At 49.1% G+C, this 18,286-nt stretch overlaps 1 protein-coding gene across 1 annotated transcript; it reads left to right on the forward strand.

The window, feature by feature from the left end:
- The first annotated feature begins 14,040 nt into the window (after nt 1-14,040).
- LOC116193823 (vegetative cell wall protein gp1-like) lies at nt 14,041-14,751 on the forward strand. The gene has a single exon (XM_031522573.1). It carries the CDS (start codon nt 14,041-14,043, stop codon nt 14,749-14,751), a length of 711 nt encoding a protein of 236 aa, XP_031378433.1.
- The last annotated feature ends 3,535 nt before the right edge of the window (nt 14,752-18,286 follow it).

Consider the following 18,286-nt stretch of genomic DNA (forward strand, 5'->3'; position numbering starts at 1 on the left):
ATTAGGCCAAATATTCCACTCATGCTCACCGCGTGATTTTGAATGACCGAAACCGAAATTAAGGCAATGCAAGCCCAGAGAGTCGAGGGTCGGGTTCAACCAACTCGACGGATAACAGAAGAGTCGTTTGACTCTCGTGATAGCTATGGGATCGGTCAAGCTCCCGAGTCATGTCCGACCACACTTTACCTTCCCAATCCGAGTTGTCTTCCACTTAGACACTACTAGGAGTGAAGCAATCAGTCGAAGCAAGACCCGATTCCACACTTGAATTGTGCGTACTCAGTGTGAATGGGCATTGGACCCATGATCAATGGTGAGGGGCGTTGGATCCCATGTGCATCGTATCCTATGGACTAGGGCTCGAACCGCCATAGAACAGACGAAAACGGACAAAAATAGATAAAAACATGCAAAAACGAACAAAAACATATGAAAACATATGACTACAGACAAATTGTGTATCATATTTACGTGATTAGCCAATTATGTACTGGGATTGTTTGGCAAACAATTTCCTAGGCTAAATAGAACATGGCCAGGCGCGGTGCTAGGCCAACTAACTATGTGTGGGTCTGTTTTAGATTGTTCTGCCTGGCGACAATGTAATTTTAACAGATTATGCCAAGAACATGTTTTTCACCTGAAAGCTCAAAACCTAACCCTTTTTCCCTATTTGCACTAGCTTGATTATGCCAAGTGTATGATTAGTCAAATTTCGCGTTTTATCAACAGATAAGCCCATTTTAAATTATCGACGCGGTTACTGGTAATTTGTCAATTTATGCATTTTGCTTAAAGCCGAATGATTTATTTAGCCAAATTACACGCTCCTTTCCCTGAATGTGAAATTCTTTTAGGGATTATCGTCTTATGCCTTGGATATTACGAGTTTATGAAGTGATTTGTGACACAAATACCAACATGGGTCCCCGAAGGCCAAGAACGCCCAGTCAAATGATGACTGATGCACTCTTGGACCTTCGTGGGCTCGAGATAGTCTCCGATACACAAATCCATGCGCATTATTTAAAGCTAACGCGTTTAATTTACAATTTATCATCTGATCAATGCCAAACGAAAAATACGGTTGCATGCAATCATATATCAATCACGATTATAACACATATTTTACGAAGCCGACGCTGCCATGATCACGAGTAGCGCATGCAAACATGCAAGAATACACAAATATAATATTTAACGGAATCGATAAAACAACGCCGACTCATGGAAGCGGAGAAACATAAAAACACGTATTACCACGTCATGTACGCATAATAAACGAGATATGAACGTATTGAAAGAATATGCGTATTGTCGGTCGGGGACCCAAGTAGGACATGTTGGAAGTCCTTTTATTTTTTTTTAGAATGCCTAAGGACTGAACTGAATAATTTCAAAAGAACTGAGGCTGATTTGAAAATTTGACTAAAATCCCAGGGACTGATTTGGAACTACTCAAAAAGTCAGGGACTGCTTTGAAAATGCTGGATTCGACCGGGGACCAATCTGGATTCATCAATAAAGTCAGGGGCTGAGCTTAAAACACTGAAAATTACCTGGGATTTTATTGAAACAGATCTGAAAGATTAGGGGTGATATGGAAAAAGTGGAAAGAGTTGCAAGGACCGAACTGAAACATATTTTCAAAAATATCCTTGACTGATTTGAATCGTTTGAAAAATTCAGTGGCTGAATGAAAAATACTGAAAATGGCCTAGGATTTGATTGAAACAAATCTGAAAGTTTAGGGCTGATCTGGAAAAAAGTGAAAAGAGTTACGGGGACTGAACTAAAACAAATTGAAAACTTTGTAAAATCGAGTTTGGAATAATCTCGATCATCAACACGGTTCACAAACATTCATTTCACGTTATCACCATCTAAACGAACATCAATATATGAAAATGAGGCCCTATACATGCTATTAAGTCGGGATTTATACCTAGCTTCGGGGAGAGTAAAATCTGGAGGTCGGGTGGGAAGAGGCGGGTCGGTGCCCGATCGGGTCTGGCAGACCCAACTGGAGGAAAACGCCTGGAAAGAGGAAGCTAGCTAGTCTGAGTGGTTCAAGCGGCTTCTCCGAGCTAGCGGGGTGGCTTTGGGCTCTCGAAGGAGGTCGTGTGTGGCCTCCAGTGATCAGCTGTGCTAGCTTGAAAGAGCACGAACATACCCGGTTAGAATAAAGGAAACCGGGAGAGACAAAGGATGGCTCAAGTGGCTGTATGCGGTTGCACCCGACCCCGGGAGGTCCTTGAGCACAGCTGGAGGTGGTTCACCGGTCGAAGAAGCTCGGGTTTGCCCGTGTGAGAAAGGAGCTGAGGGTGGTCGGGTCGTGAAAGTTGAGTCGGCTGGGGTGAAGTTGAGCTAAAGGTTCACTAGTCTGAGGTGAGGGTGACTGAGCTAAAGGTTTCTGTTCTGAGGTGAGGGTGACTGAGCTGAAGGTTTCTGTTATGAGGTGAGGGTGAGTAAGGGAGTTGAGAAGAGCTGCCTGGTGGGAAGAACGAGCATGAGAGAGAGAGAGAGTCGGGCTGAGCTGAGGGTTTGAGTTTTCGCGTGTGGGAGTTCAACAGAGGTTGGTCTGTTGTGTCTTGTCTGTCATCCCTGAAGGAGAGACACGTGAATGGGCGTGAGGGAGAGAGAGACTGAGTCTGCTAGAGAGAAGTCCGGGCTGCAGAAGGTTCAGAGTTGGAGGGAGAGTTCTGATGGAGATAGGGACGGGTGGACTGTGGTTTCGTGTTCTCCAAGAACCCTGATGGACATGAGTCGCCAGAGGAACAGGTTTCGGTCAAGAAGAGGGCATGCCAAGTTGATCTGAGCCACTTTAGAGTTGACGTGAGGGAGATAAGAGAAAGGGACACGGACGGCAACAGTTCTGCAGAAGGAGCAGACAGATCAGAGGAGAAGAAAAGGAAAAAGGTCGGGTGGTCAGAGAAAGGCTCGATGTTCGGGGTTGCAGGTGGGGAAGGTGGCTGCAGGCTTGGGTGATCAGAGGAGAAGAGAGGAAAGGAAAAGGGGAAGAAGAAGAAAGTTGGCAGGCTCGGGCAGGGGATGGCAGAGAGCGAAAAGAAAAGAAAAAAAGAAAAGGAAAGGAAGATGGCAAGTGTTTAGGTCTGGCTATTACAGAAAAGAACAAAAAGAAGAAAGGAGTGCAGGTCTGCTGGGCAAGCAATCAGGCGGAAGAGGAAAGAAAAGAAGGCAAGAATAAAAGAAAAAGGAAAAAGGAAACGGGATAGAAAATGAAAAGTGGGCGGGAAGAAACAGGCTGTGGAAGTCAAACGCTCGTTTGACTTCTTTTTTGAGCTTTAGAAATTTAAATTTGACGCAAAGACTAGGCTTTGTTTGGCAACAAAAAAATTTTTAACTTAACTCGCAAACAGACAAAAAGGGGGGTCCAATAGTAAAATAGAGGGACCCACCAAAGACTAAAAAATTCGACTCTTGTCTTGCCCTAATTTTTTTTTTTCACAGAAAGAACTGTCGGTGCAATTAGAGGGTAAGGGTCCTCGTTCTTGCTAACCGAGAGAAGAATAGCCTTCGACGCTATTGAAGCTCCAGCATCTGCCCCGATTTCGACCCCATTTTCCTTCGTCGCATCGTAGAAGACATCGACATCGGTAACTTCAACCTCCTAATCGACGTTGGCGAGTCGTAATTCCATGAAATCTCTGTTCTTCAAGCTGGCGACAGTGGTTTGGGGTTCCATGTAATCGGTCCACATTTCACCGAAATCGACGGCACGAAGAATGTAATCGATGTCAGAATTTCGCAACTACTAAGAAGCAATACTCAATTTCACGGATAACTAACCTCCCAGCTTGTAATTTTTCCTTACTTGATTGGGCAGAAGAAGCGGGAGAGAGGACCTGCAAGAACAGGGCAAAGTCCCCCCTTTGTCATGAGGGATTCCTCGAATTTGTGACGTCTGCAACAGAAGGACATAGATTCCCTCCTTTGGGCTTTTTCGAGGGTCCTTCCACTTCTCTATTCACCTGCACGCGAGGCTTTAAGAATCGCGTCTCCTCCGCTTGGGAACGCCATCTGCATTTGAGGTAATTTATGCTTTCCACTCGCCATCACTTCATATCTGTTGCATAATTTTATGGCTTGTCTTGCTTCTTTGGTCACTGAGAGGCAATCTTTTGTTCTTGTTTCGCTGAATGTCAGTGTGAAGCTTCTTTTCTTGTTCCGTGTAATGCGAATTTGAAGCTGTTGTGTTGTTGTTTCAATATGTCTGCGGTCTAAGCTTCTGTTCTTCTTTCAATTTGGTTGAGTGATATGCTTCTCTTCTTGTGTCGGTTACTGTTACTGTGCAGCTGTCTAGTCGATACATCATTTACCTAATATTTCTCACATGTTAGAATATTTTACACAAATTATGTGGTAGCTTTTTCCATGCTGTTATTCTCTCAATCTGTGATTTGTTGCATTGTTAGGGTTAATCTAAGCAGTCAAGGGTTTATCTGAATACAAATTAACCTGTTTTATGAGTAATTGAATTTAGATCTACTGCAAGTTGTTTCTGTTGTGTTAATCGTATTTTTTGCCTATTATGTGTGCAAGTTGTGGTCCAAAAAGTGCATCGATCAGGGCTCTAAAGGGTGAGCATGTACTCGAATGGAGTGATGAGATGGAGTTGGCCTTCATCCATATCATGCTTGAGAAGTTCAAAGTGACCCAGACGGCTTCCTGGAAGAGACCTCATTGGGAAGAGATGACGAAGGAAATAGAAAAGCAATTTCCTAAAGCGCAACTTTGATGGACGAAGGTAAGGGACAAGTGTGCTAGGTTGAAAGGGACGTACAAGCAGTTCACTGAGCTAAAGAACAATACTGGAGTAGGATGTGATGCAGACACGAACACCAACAAGGCCAGCTCGATGTCTGGGATATGTTCATCAAGGTACATGGTTTATTATTTATGTTATTGTCTTATGCGCGTGAAGTTGATTTCCTAATAATATGAGTTATGAAGTGCTAACAATTCCTTCTAGGTAAAATGCCGACTATAACTTCAATTTACTAGATATTTGCATGCCCTTTGTTCATACGTTTGCTTTCTATAGTTCCTTCTTATCTATTGAACTGTTCCTGTAACATATTCCTTATCTTAACGTGTAGAAGAACGGGGCATTCAAGGCATTTCGAACCAAAGGTTGCAAGCACTACACCCTACTGAATGAGCTTTTCAGTTCTTCAATTGCCACTGGTGCTCTTCGCATTTTTTTGACCAATCCACCGACAACTTCATCTAAGGAACGACGGTTGCATGCGGCATTCATGTCAGCATCGAGGGGAAAGCAGAAATAGTATGCCAACATCGGAGAGGGCTCCGACGAGAGTGACGACACCGTCAATGTTCAAGAGCCAATTATATCAGAGTCCCGACGTCGAATGCCTAAAAGTGCATTTTTTGCCTATTATGTGTGGAAGTTGTAGTCTAAAAAGTGCATCGATCATGACTCTAAAGGGTGAGCATGTACTTGAATGGAGTGATGAGATGGAGTTGGTCTTCATCCATATCATGCTTGAGAAGTTCAAAGTGACCCAAACGACTTATTAGAAGAGACCTCATTGGGAAGAGATGACGAAGGAAATAGAAAAGCAATTTCCTGAAGCGCAACTTTGCTAGACGAAGGTAAGGGACAAGTGTGCTAGGTTGAAAAGGATGTACAAGCAGTTCACTAAGCTAAAGAACCACACTGGAGTGGGATGGGACGCAGGCACGAACACCATCAAGGCCAGCCCCGATGTCTGGGATATGTTCATCAAGGTACACGGTTTATTATTTATGTTATTGTCTTCTGCGCGTGAAGTTGATTTCCTAATAATATGAGTTATGAAGTGCTAACAATTCCTTCTAGGTAAAATGCCGACTATAACTTCAATTTACTAGATATTTGCATGTCCTTTGTTCATACGTTTGCTTTCTATAGTTCCTTCTTATCTATTGAACTGTTCCCGTAACATATCCTTATCTCAACGTGCAGAAGAACAGGGCATTCAAGGCATTCCGAACCAAAGGTTGCAAGCACTACACCCTACTAAATGAGCTTTTCAGTTCTTCAATTGCTACCGGTGCTCTTCGCATCTCTTCGACCAATCCACCGACAACTTCATCTGAGGAACGACGGTTGCATGCGGCATTCATGTCAGCATCGAGGGGAAAGCAGAAATAGTATGTCAACATCGGAGAGGGCTCCGATGAGAGTGACGAACCCGTCAATGTTCAAGAGCCAATTATATCAGAGTCCCGACGTCAAATGCCAAAAAGAGTTTCATCGGAAAGGTCCATGATGCAGGAGTGCATGGAATTGCTCAGGGAGAGCTTCAACAAGAAGGCTTCCGAAACCCCATCGGCGTCGAAGAGAAGCAAGTCCGTTTGAAGCCCTGAGAAGCCAAAGAAGAATAGCGTTGAGGAAGTGTCAGCACCCCATTTTGGTCAACCGGCTCTGACAGAGGATTTTCGACCAAAGCTCGGGACACTATTCACGATCGGAAAACCGGAGGCGAACATGCTGGCACGAAATCATGAATTACAGGAGAGAAGCAGGGTCCACTAGGAAAGCACAGGAGGGCAATCGGAAGAGTAGACAGACGACGAGTCCTGAAGCAACAGGAGCTGGCACTGTGACACTATTCATCACCGGATCACCGAAGCGTCGGAAGGTATCCAATATGGGACCCTAAAAATCCCTCTTGCTGCCAAAATGACCAATGGCACGTCCGGGCGCATTTCAGACGCATCCTGCTTAAGCCGGGGCACCCCCGAACTCTCATAGACGCCTTTTCTGACAGGGCTCCCGGGAGGCCCGATTCACGAATAGATAAACGGCACCCGAAAACAGGCTTGCACACACCCAAGGACCGCCAACACCATGGAACAAGCTTCAGACCGCCTTTCGGGGTTCGTCTTGATCTCCCGACCCAAAAAAAGGGCCCCTTTCAGACGGGATCTAGCGCTCGGAACTCATTCGGTGGAAAGTTGACGTCCGAGTTTCACACCACTCACTACCTACAACTCCTAGGACTAGGGAAATCGTTTCGCCTCGGGCCAAGCAAGTCAGTTAGGTTTCCCGAGTGACATTTCAGTGGTCACGAACGCCTCTCGGCAAGTCTTCAGGGCACGTTTATGACAAACGGGGGCCATAGCGATCTCCAAACACCTCAGGGCATTCGGGAAACACTGATAAAAATCGAATCGCAAGTCCTTAGGTCATCTCCGGCTAATGGTCTTCGGTCAGGGACGGCGAGCCAACGATCCCGCACGGGACAAAAAGGCTCACCGAGACGAGCATTACAATGCACAAATGAGCAATTGGAGAGCGGGACTGTTAATTCCACTCCGAATGTCCAAACGGGACAAAACTGACTCTCGAGGCGCCGAGTCGCCCGAACATTCGCTCACATGACATATGGCGATATTAGGCTCATTCAAATTCCCTTCGTGCAAGCAATCCAAATCTATTAATTAATTGGACATCGGGGATCGGACACGCGTTCAATCAAGTCTCGAGCTTTTTCCGGCTTTTCTCTTAGTCGAATGGGACCCACAGCTCAGCCAAGCCAAGCCTCCAAGCCACGGCTCAAACCCTAAGCCTCGGCTCAATCCCCAAGCCACGGTTTGGTGGCAATTAGCCACGGCTCAAACCTTTGGCCGGCGGCTCCAAGCTCCAACAAGCTCCCTCCACCACAAAAATTCAAATTTCTTCTTACACACTTACATCCATCACTTCCCATCACCTCCTATCACCTCTCCTCTTGCTTTCCCTCCACTCAACATGACCATTTCCCCTCCCTAACCTCTCTTTAATTTTCGGCAGCCCCTTTTCCCTCCTTAAACCACACTTAACTTCACTTAATCACACCATTAGTCTTTCCTATAAGTTCCCATTCATCATTAAGCTTAATCACTTCTTCATTCCCACTCTCTCTCAAGCCAACTTCTCTCTAAAAAGCTCTCAACCTCCAGCCCTTTCCCTCATCCTCGCACAGCCCATCCCAAGGCCGAAACCGACCAAACCCGACAAAAAACCACCCGGTATTCCGATAACCACCCGACCCGACTTAAGCCTAACATCCTCAAACTTCCTAGCCTACATATTTCCCACCCCCTAAGTCCATTTCCGGGCTTAGATTTTCGGTTTGAAGCCTTCAACATCACGTTCCAGCCGTGAAGAGAGTCGGGTCTCAAGAACGTTCCCCGGGGCATCCGAGCTTCAACAACGTGCCATTTTCTCCCACGACTTTGCCGAGTCGTGCCATCACGTTCAAAGGGTTCCTCATAACCCTCACTCTCCCCCGTGAAGAGGTGGTCACAGTCCGAGAGCCATACCACCGTGCACAACCTCCGTTTCATCCGTTTTCTCTTTACCGGGTTCGTTGGTTTTTACCGAACTTTCCTTCACTATTTCGAGCTTGTCCAGGGTTTGGCACGTTCAGGACCATCCACGAACACCTAGATCCGTCTCTTAGGAGTCCAAGGAGCCCGATCTTGCACAGTGCCCGGGTCGAAGCTAGCGTGCCGAGCTCGATCTTCCCAAGTTGTCACGGTCGCTACTTACGGGTACTCACTGCCCGTAGCATCCAGCCGAGTCTTGCGACTCCCAAGGCCGCTTCCTCGACTCTTTCCCTCGTGCATCGAGGCTAGGTAACGTCCCTCTACGACTTAGAGAAGCTAGGATCCTCGCTGTTTGCTTGTGTGAAGTGCTAATGCGATTTAAAGAACCCGAATGCATGAAAGTTGATATCTTTTTTCTAGATCCGTGCTTCCCATGCATTTCCATGCACGTACGTCCATTATAGCCCCTTTGCATGTCCATGCCATGTCCGTGTGATATATGAACTCACGTGCCATGATAGGAAACGGCTCGGATCGGGATGGGAGAGACCCCCTTGGCCATTGTTGAGCCACGGGAACTCACGGCCTAGTCTCAAGGGAGAGACCCGTGAGCTCCTTTGGCTTGCCCGGGGCTAGGACAGTCTCTCTCTTCTCCGAAACGAGTCGATTCCTATGTCTCCATACCGTTAATCAAGTGTAACACATTAGCATGACAGGAACGGCTCGGAATCTAGGAGGGAGAGGCCTTAGAGGGGTCGATTGCGCCAAGGATCCTGCGGCCATCTCCTTTATCATGTGGCCGTGGGGTTCCTTGACCCACCCGAAGCCTCGGGGCTCTTCATTTCGTGAGGCCGTGTATTTCCCGTGATTCGTTTCCGAGTTTACCGTTAAATGAGTAAATGTTGTTTTGTTGATTCCTTAAATATGGTGTTTTGAGTGTTTCACGTGTTTATTTGTGTAAGTCGAGATCATGTTGATATTGATTTAGTGAAATGAGTGTTATTTTCATGTGAATGTTACTTGGTGTATGCAAGGAACGATTAGGAATGGCGTGAGAGACCCACCGAAACTCGAATCGGGTCAAGGAGTATTCGGCCAATCATCCTTAGGGGATGGCCGAATCCTTCGTGAACTCTTTTGGAGTTCCGGTTGGCCTCTTCATCATTCCGAAGTTGATCCTTGGAATTGTTCGTAATTACGCTTCCTTTTAATTGTTGTCTACATGTTAATTATTTGTTAGGTGTGTTGGTTTCGGACAACCACTCGTTAAATTCATAATACCATAATACAAGGTCGCCGTCAACGAATAATTTCATGAATGGGAGAAACGGGACGTATCATTCGGCTAATTAAATCACTTGGACTAAATAATTGAATAAATTGATTATTAATTCGTAAACGCATCGATGGTTCACGAAACAGCGGAAATGCCATTTTCTTTAAAAGCTCACAATTTCAAAGCACCGAGATGTGTAACACGAATAGAATTGTGTCTAGCGAGTACTCGCGTACTATGACTCGAGTCCGGGCCCAATTTGAGGCGGCTCGAGTCGAGACGCTCGAGTCCTTTTTAGACCTCTTCGTGTCACGCGATCTTTAATTTATATGTGAACCACACACGTTTTACCGATTAAGGGCATAATCGTCATTCCGCGATCCACCGATATCCTAAGCATTAGGGAGTCGGAAACACCTCGATCTATGGACGGAAAAAGGCGACCCGTTCGGGTGCGAGTTTCATTCGCACGGCCCATTCCGTCCATTTTCGGTGTTTCTATCTCTCTATTATAGATTCGGTGGCGACCATTTTATTTCTGTTGCAAAACACAAAAAAAACCGGATTAATCACGCATTCGGCTTAATCAAACATTAGTTAATGGATAGGCGGAATGCTAGATTCCAATCTAGAGTCAAAATACGGGTTTGGCAAATTCGGTGAAACCGCAGTGACACCTCACTAAATAGAGTTCTAAAACAAATTCACACATGTAATTGGCCTAGAACCATATCCCAGCCCACCTCTTTGTTTGCCTAGGTTAGATACATTGTTTGCTAATCAACCCCGGTTAATAACTGATTAAATCAAGTACATTCGACTTAATATACAACTTGTCTGTATTTATCTATATTTGTCAGTTATTGTCTATTTTTCATCAGTTTTATCAGTTTTCTTCCGTTTTCCATTTGCTTTTGCTAATTTGTTGCGGTTCGGATCCGAACCCATAGGTTACGTGTTGCACGGGGTCCAACGCCCCAAATCACCGAACACGAGGTCCAACGCCTTCTAACTCACTGAGCGCGTGCAACCCGAGTGCGGAATGGGATCTAACCTCGAGTCACCATCACACTCCAAATATGACCTATGTGGATGGCAAATTGGATTGGATGTGTGAAACGTGGTTAGATATCACCCGGGAGCTCGATTGGTCCAACGGTTATAGTGGGGACTAATCGGTTCTCCTGCAAACCGTCGGTTCGATCGGACCCGACCCCCGGCTCTTGGAGCCCGCGTTACCTTAATTTATTTATTGGTCATTCAAAACACACGGTGAGCCGGAGCGGAATATTGACCCAATGCAAACCGATCGAGATCCATTTACTTTATTTAGTTGTATTCTGTAATTATTCGAGTGTACATTGTGAGGATCTTATTTGTACATCTATTCATTCATTTGTAAGGATCCCCGATCGGCAAGCGAGAGGTCCGAGTGTTGAACCGGTCAAGTCGGTCTATTAATGCCTAGAGACGAGTAAGCCCGAATACTCGCGGTTTCGGTTCACGCAGGGAGTCGACCGCCGTGGTTTGACAAACTGTAAACGTTAGGATAGTGAACCGATTCCTCGACGCACGAGCCTACTCATCTTTTGGGTTCTTGGCCCAACTTGATCAATTCATCGACTTTACGGTGTCAAAACGGGCGAGTCAAGTGCAACCCTAAATCACGCGGTAAATAAACAAAACGGCAAGCCTAGCAAACTAGAGTACCGAAAGGGAGTGCGGGATATAGGCCCGCACGTAATAGAACCCCCGAATCCGGAATTTTCGGTTCCATATGACCATTGCCTTAGTATTTAGGTGTACCCCGTACCCCTAGACCCGGGCGACTCAACGGCCCTCGACCTACGGGTCGTAAACAGTAAGTGGCGACTCCTTCTCACGTGCGTCCGTCGCGCGTCCCCGGGAAGATGGATACTCCCAAGCCGCGTTGCATAGGCTTCGCGCATGCGTGCCCCGACGAGATTAAATTCGGGTGCGCACAGCTTGGCGACTCCACTGGGGACTCTAGAGGGTTCGGGCTCGATTCCGTTTGCTTGCTTGCATGTTTATTTATCACTTTCCGTACATTTATTTTTAAGCACATTTATTTTTTGCATTTACTTTACGCATTTGCATCACATCATTCTAGCGGGTTCTTAGGTACCTTGTCCGAAATCCCACGGGCACCAAAAATAGGAAGTTAGGTTAGTCAGAGGTTCCGAGTAAGGGAACGGATCGAGTCGGCTATGCCACCGAACCGGCCCCCAAAGATCCTCGCTCGATTTCAAGGAATTCACACCCTTGTATCGAGAGCCCCCATCCCTAGTTAGTGGTTCTCCCAATAGCACCGAAAACCATGCATACACAGGGATCGTTATGTTGGACCAATCTTTGCCTTCATGCCGTCAACCACCCCAAAGTAGAGTCGTTGAGTCAGCCCGTAGTTTTTTTTTAGGACGGGCATTTTGTTGTTTTTTTGTGAGAAAGAGTGATGTATATTGTAAAGAACGTGATAATAGTTTATCTTTCCGCACTGCATGCATTATTTTCAAAAACGACTTAGGACATTGCATTGGTTTGATTCCTAAGATGTTAAGTCCACATCTTCTCCATTTAGGTAAGGATGGACCGCTCGGCTCCCGGCCTCAAGCTCGAAGCAATCACACTGCCTAGGCTTGAGATCCTACGCATTTGGAGGACATTCCGCCCGGTGGATCGCGCCTTCGTTCAAGACATTATCGGAGACGTGGTTATGCTCACTGAAGCCCCGGTGGATTGGATCTTCCTAAGGACTGCCACCGAATTCTGGGACCCCCAACATGCAGTGTTCAACTTCTAGGGAACGGAATTGGCACCCACGATCGAGGAATATACGGCGCTCCTTCAGAGGCCCACGCCCACCACCCAAGGCATCTTTGTGCCCAACCCATTCGCGATAATTCAAAGCCAACTCTCTGCCCTCCTCGGTATACCCGTCCAAGAGGTCCACCAAGAACTCCATCAAGGATGGGATCAAGGCATCAGGATCGCGTGGCTTTCAGACTGGACACTTCTTCGCGCATTGACACCTTCGACAGCGTCCTACCAACACGATGCGTGTCACGGGTTCCTGCTTCTAATCTTCGGCACCCTCCTGTTCCCATACACACCAAACCGCATTGACGGGGCTATAGCCCAGGTCGTTCTCCAAGCGGTGGGAGGCCATAGTTATGTGGAGGCTTTACTAGCCGAGACCATTCGGGCTCTAGACTATGTTAGAGAGGTTCGGCGCGGCAGGATGAGAGGATCCCCGCACCTTCTACAAGTTTGGCTCCTCGCACATATACGCCATTTATGCTCATCACATCCTTTCTCCTACATCGCGGACGAGCGGTTGCTGATTGAGCGCCTAGTGCCGGTCTTTCCACCTCCCGAGCGCAGTTTCTCGGAATGGAGGCACTTTTGGCACGAGTTGACACCCGCGCGATTCCTATGGGTCGCTCGTTGGAACCCTGGCGGCCCCATGATCACAGGATGTCCCGGAATAGTGGGAGTCCCTCTTCTCAACCACTTGGGGAGCACGCTCATAATCCCCGGCCGAGTAATCAGACAACTCGGCGACCTACAGGACATTCCCACCGAGGCGGACCGCCTACCCTACCGCATCCAATGGGCCGACTCCACATCCATGGCCCCCGTAAGATTCTTGCAGATCCGAGAGATTCACCGTTAACGGGACGCTAGCACTATACAGCGTCTCTACTTCCCCGAGCATCCCACCGACGAAGAGCGAGCACTTTCCGCCACATCAGCATACGTGGCTCAGTTATATTCACAGGGATCGACGTCGCCACAACGGTCCCGGACCACCCCGATTCCCCGAGCTGCACCTACCTTCGCTCCCGAAGCCGAAAGCTCCACCCAAGCGGCCATGCGCGCAGAGCTACAGTCCATCAGGGAGGAACGAGATAGACTCCGTTGCGAGCTTGTTGACTCTCGTGTGGAGGTCGCGGACTACAGGGAGCTTTAGACGGAGTTAGCTCAAGCACGCGCTCGAATCACGACCTTGGACCGGGAGATGGCCCGCTTAAGCGCTACGTTGGACCGAGCGCAGGCAAGGGCGCGCGGGGCCCCCCACCCCTAGGATTAGCGGACGCACTCATTTTGCCCTCGCTCGGGCCCACGCTGCTCTCAGCCGGCCACCGAGCGCAAAGGGATGTCGGCTTACGTTTATGTTCCTTTTTCCTTTTTCCGTACGCTGTACTTTATAAAACTATGGAACTCGAATCAAGCCAATGCAATGACATTAGCATTTTGAAATTCATGCATCTCATACATCCTGTTTTATCATTTACTCCATACTTGTCGTTTCAAGATGTCGACGTCATGCTTACAAGCTCTTGGAATCCAGGTGATCGCAACTGGCGTCACACCGATACCCAACTCGTCAACGTGTCAGGATGGCGGAAGAGGACCGCGTCGATGTCTCCAAGGAAGTCAATCCACCGGCCCCGGCACATTCTCAGCCGCCCCTGACGCGTGCTCCACCACCTTTGACTCCCGCGGGCGTACTTCCGGCGTATTCGGGCGCCCCTTCTACGCATCTCCCGCCCCCAACGTCTTCAGGGGCGCTTCTTCTGCGAGCCTCACTAACGTCGCCCGCCTCCGACGACCACGCCCGCATCGCAGCACTTAAGGGCACGATCAACCAGTTAGCTGCAAGCATGACCACCAACATGGCGGAACTATTCGCCCTACTCAGGGGACCGAACCGCGCATCCTCAAGCTCTACACCACCTCCGGGACAAGGACCAACGGTCGACCCAACGTCTTGGATTCCGCCAACCCAAGTTCCGGAAAGCACTGATGCTCCCGCACTGCCAACGACGCACACGGCCGCGGCCCACCCATTTACCATCCCCTTTCCACCACCACCGGCCCCCGCAGCCGTCCCTCTACCACCGACAGCGTTCCTCACTTCGGATCAGGCCATGTCTGCACCCCCACCTGTTCCCATGCCGGCCCCAGCCGCAGTCTATACCACCCCTCCGTCGATGGTTTTTCTAGCGCCAAGCGCACCTACTCCAACTCACCCTCAAGTTGCGGAACTCCCTCCTACCCGCCTCTACAACCTCACACCAACTTCCCCTACCAAGCACCGCCGCCCATAAACACTACTTTCCTTGAACCAGGCACGCCGACTCACGCGGCCCAGTTCGCCTCACCGACACACTTTCTTCCCCAGGTAGACGCCGAGCAGGAGCGTAGACTAAATGAGCGCATGCAAATGAGGCTCGACCCGACGCGAGCTATGGTGATTGCAGTCTCTTCCCAGGCATGTGGCTACCCTCGAAATTCAAGATCCCGGAGTTCAAGACCTATGAAGGTACGACAGATCCATGACACCACCTCCGCCATTACCGAGGGAAGATGTTGCAGTATTGGGAATACGAGGAATTTTTCGTCCACTCATTTCAAGATAGCCTGTCAGGATCAGCTCTCGATTGGTTCATGTCCCTAAAGGCCGAGGACATTCCGACGTGGGCAGACCTTTCTCGGAAATTCATCGACCAGTACCAGTACTGTGCGGAAACGCTTCCGACCCCTTTGAAATTGAGCATGAAGGAGATGGCGCACGGCCAAAGATTCGAGGAATACGCTACCAAATGGCGTGCCCAAGCGGCAAAGCACATCCCTCCAATCAGCGAAGTACAACAGATCCAATTATTCCATTCCACCCTGAGAGGAGTGTACTATTCGCACTTATTGGCCCACACCTCTTCATTCTCCGATCTCATCGAGGCCGGGAAGAAGCTTGACTTGGGCATTAAGCTTGCAGGATGGAAGGCCCCACCAATAAAGGAGAGGAACCCTCGAAGAAGGCCTCCGCAATGTCGACTTCTTCTAGTGGAAGAAAGGGGAAGGAGGTAACAGTTAACGCTGTCAATCCAGCACATCCGACGCCCCAACAGTACTTGGTGAACGTCACGTCTGCACCCCCCGTGGTCCCCACCTATGCTCCGCAATATCGGCCTCAACCCCCTACCCAACCGATCTACTATTCTGCATTACCACCTCCACCCCCACCTACGGTGCCGTCGCCCGCTGTCCACCACTATGCCCCTACTCCACCCCGAGCCCTTCAATACCAACCCCCGGCTCCGAGGGTTTCTCAGCCAACCCAACGAGTCCTACCCCCGCAAGGTCAACAGGGCGGTGCAGCACAATCGCGACCACGTAGGCAATACCCGTCCTTGCCGGTCCCACCTTCCCACATTTACCGGCAAATTCGTGACAAGATTGGGACAATAACGCCCGGTCCGAACTTCGATCCAATCATCCAAGATTAAAGCAAGCAGTGCGAGTACCATCGGGGGGCACCAAGGCACACCCTAGACACTTGTTGGAGGTTAAGGGAGAGGATCCAAGAGATGATTAATGCGAAGGAGCTCGTATTCAATGTTGTAAGATCTCCGAATGTACAAGCTAATCCCCTCCCCGACCATGGACCGGCTCGAGGGCCCTCCATCAATATGATCACCGTATGCACACCAGGGGAGGGCGAAAGCGAGCAAGGCTGCCCCTCTCCCTTCGTGATTGAGTATGTCCCCGCAGAAGCTGCAGTCGGGTTCACCGGGATTGACGCACCTCTTGCCCCATTCGTCATAGATGTTCCCGCCCGAGAACCATAATCGGACGACAAGGTCCCCTGGACCTATGAGGGAGGTGTCGGAAGCCTCGAGCAACAATTCGGCATCATGGGCATAACACGCTCAGGACGGGTATATGAGAATCCCACAACCACAAACAAAGGGAAGGCACCCACCGCAGAAACCGAAGCGATACCCGGAGTCCCGCTTACTCCGCCCAAGGAGGTAACCGAAGAAGAAGCTGAAGCCTTCATGAAAATCATCAAGGCAAGTGAGTATAAGGTAGTGGAATAGATGGCCAAATCTCCGGCCCATATGTCGTTGCTCGCCCCCCCTCCTCAGCTCGGAACCACATAGGGAAGCCCTCCTGCGGGTCCTAACGGCCGCACTAGTTCCCAAGGGGACATCTCCGGACTGGATAGAGGAAACCATCAACTCGATCTTCTCCAATACGATCACGTTTTCGGACAACGATCTCCCCACTGAAGGATGCGCACATTCCCAGGCATTGCACATTGTCTGCAAATGCAACAACCATATTGTTGGTCGAGTCATGATTGACAACGGCTCCGCGCTCAACGTGTGCCCGGTGACTACTTTGAAGCAGATGAACGTGGACCTCAACCGCGTCCGCCCTAGTAAAACAGCGGTCCGAGCTTTTGATGGCTCGCGGAGGGAGGTGAACGGAGAAATCGACCTCCTCATAGATATCGGCCCATGCTCTTTCAACGTCACATTCCAAGTGCTGGATATCCCGAACGCCTTCAGTCTACTACTCGGAAGGCCTTGGATCCACTCGGCCGGCGCCATTCTCTCCTCTCTACATCAGAAGCTAAAATTCATCGTCGAGGAGAGGATCATCACGGTCAAAGGGGAGGAAGATTACGCCATCTATAAAGAGACGGTGGTCCCTTACATCTGCGTCGGAAACGACGAAAACCTGCCCTTCCACTCCTTTGAGACCATCTCCGTCATTCGAGATTACGGAGAGGTCGGACCATCCCGCGCCGACCGCATGATAGGGAAAGTTCTCTTGCGCCACAACTACATCCCCGGCACCGGCCTTGGGGCGCGCGGGCAAGGGATCAACCGCCCCATTGAAGTTGAAGAGTACAAGCATAGGAGGGGACTCGGCTTTCGCCCCTCCTGCCATGAAATCATTGAAGCCCGCAGGGGAAACCACCTCCACCGCCTCGCCATGCACTATGGGAGGCTCAACAGGGGCATGCAAGTTCCCTCGCTGTCTCACTTCTTTCCCGAACCTCCACTCATCATCAAGAGCACCCTTGACGGCCCTTGCTCGGATTTCGATGACACGCCTGACGCTTCGCCAACTGTGTATGCCGTCACTGAGGAGATTCCTTCAGGGGTTCACATCCGCCCGGCGCAGGAAAACGAGGAGCTTAACAACTGGACCTCAGTCTTGCACTATTCGACTGTGATCGCCGATGTATAAGATTTATCTATGTACAAGATGTTTCCCGCGTGTTGGCGTAGCCATAGGCCGCACGACGGAAGAGGGACCTCTATTATGGTTTCACGATCCATACTATCAATGAATTCCCTACATGCATTTTTTTGATTTCCTGTGTGTCCTATCCTCTTTCCCTGCTCTCTCGTTCACCGCGTTCTAAATTTTCTAAGACAATCCTTTCAATTTTCCAGGCTCCACTCGAATCCAAATCATCGACACATCGATTCGAACCCATCCGAAGAGTATCTCGGAGAGCCCGTACCCATATACTTCGGGGAAGGGCTCGACGAAGACAGTCAAGCGCCCGAGATAGAAGAGAGTTTGCGCCACCTCGAGGATCGCCAGCTCACTTCAGTCGAGCCAACGGAGGAGATCAATGTGGGCACCGAAAATGAGCCCCGTACCTTAAAGATTGGCACAGGCCTCGACCCAACGCAACGAGCCCGAATGATCGACTTCCTAACAAGATACCAAGAAGTCTTTGCCTGGTTCTACGCCGACATGCTGGGTCTAGACCCGTCGATAGTCAAGCACTTCCTCCCGCTAGACACTGAGAAGTTCCCGCCCAAACGGCAGCAGTTA

The sequence above is a fragment of the Punica granatum genome, chromosome 2 (assembly GCF_007655135.1).
Source record: "Punica granatum isolate Tunisia-2019 chromosome 2, ASM765513v2, whole genome shotgun sequence".
Taxonomy (NCBI): domain Eukaryota; kingdom Viridiplantae; phylum Streptophyta; class Magnoliopsida; order Myrtales; family Lythraceae; genus Punica; species Punica granatum.

What these genes read in the sequence shown, in the direction of transcription:
- LOC116193823 (XM_031522573.1), top strand. Translation starts at nt 14,041, where the DNA reads ATGGCGGAAGAGGACCGCGTCGATGTCTCCAAGGAAGTCAATCCACCG.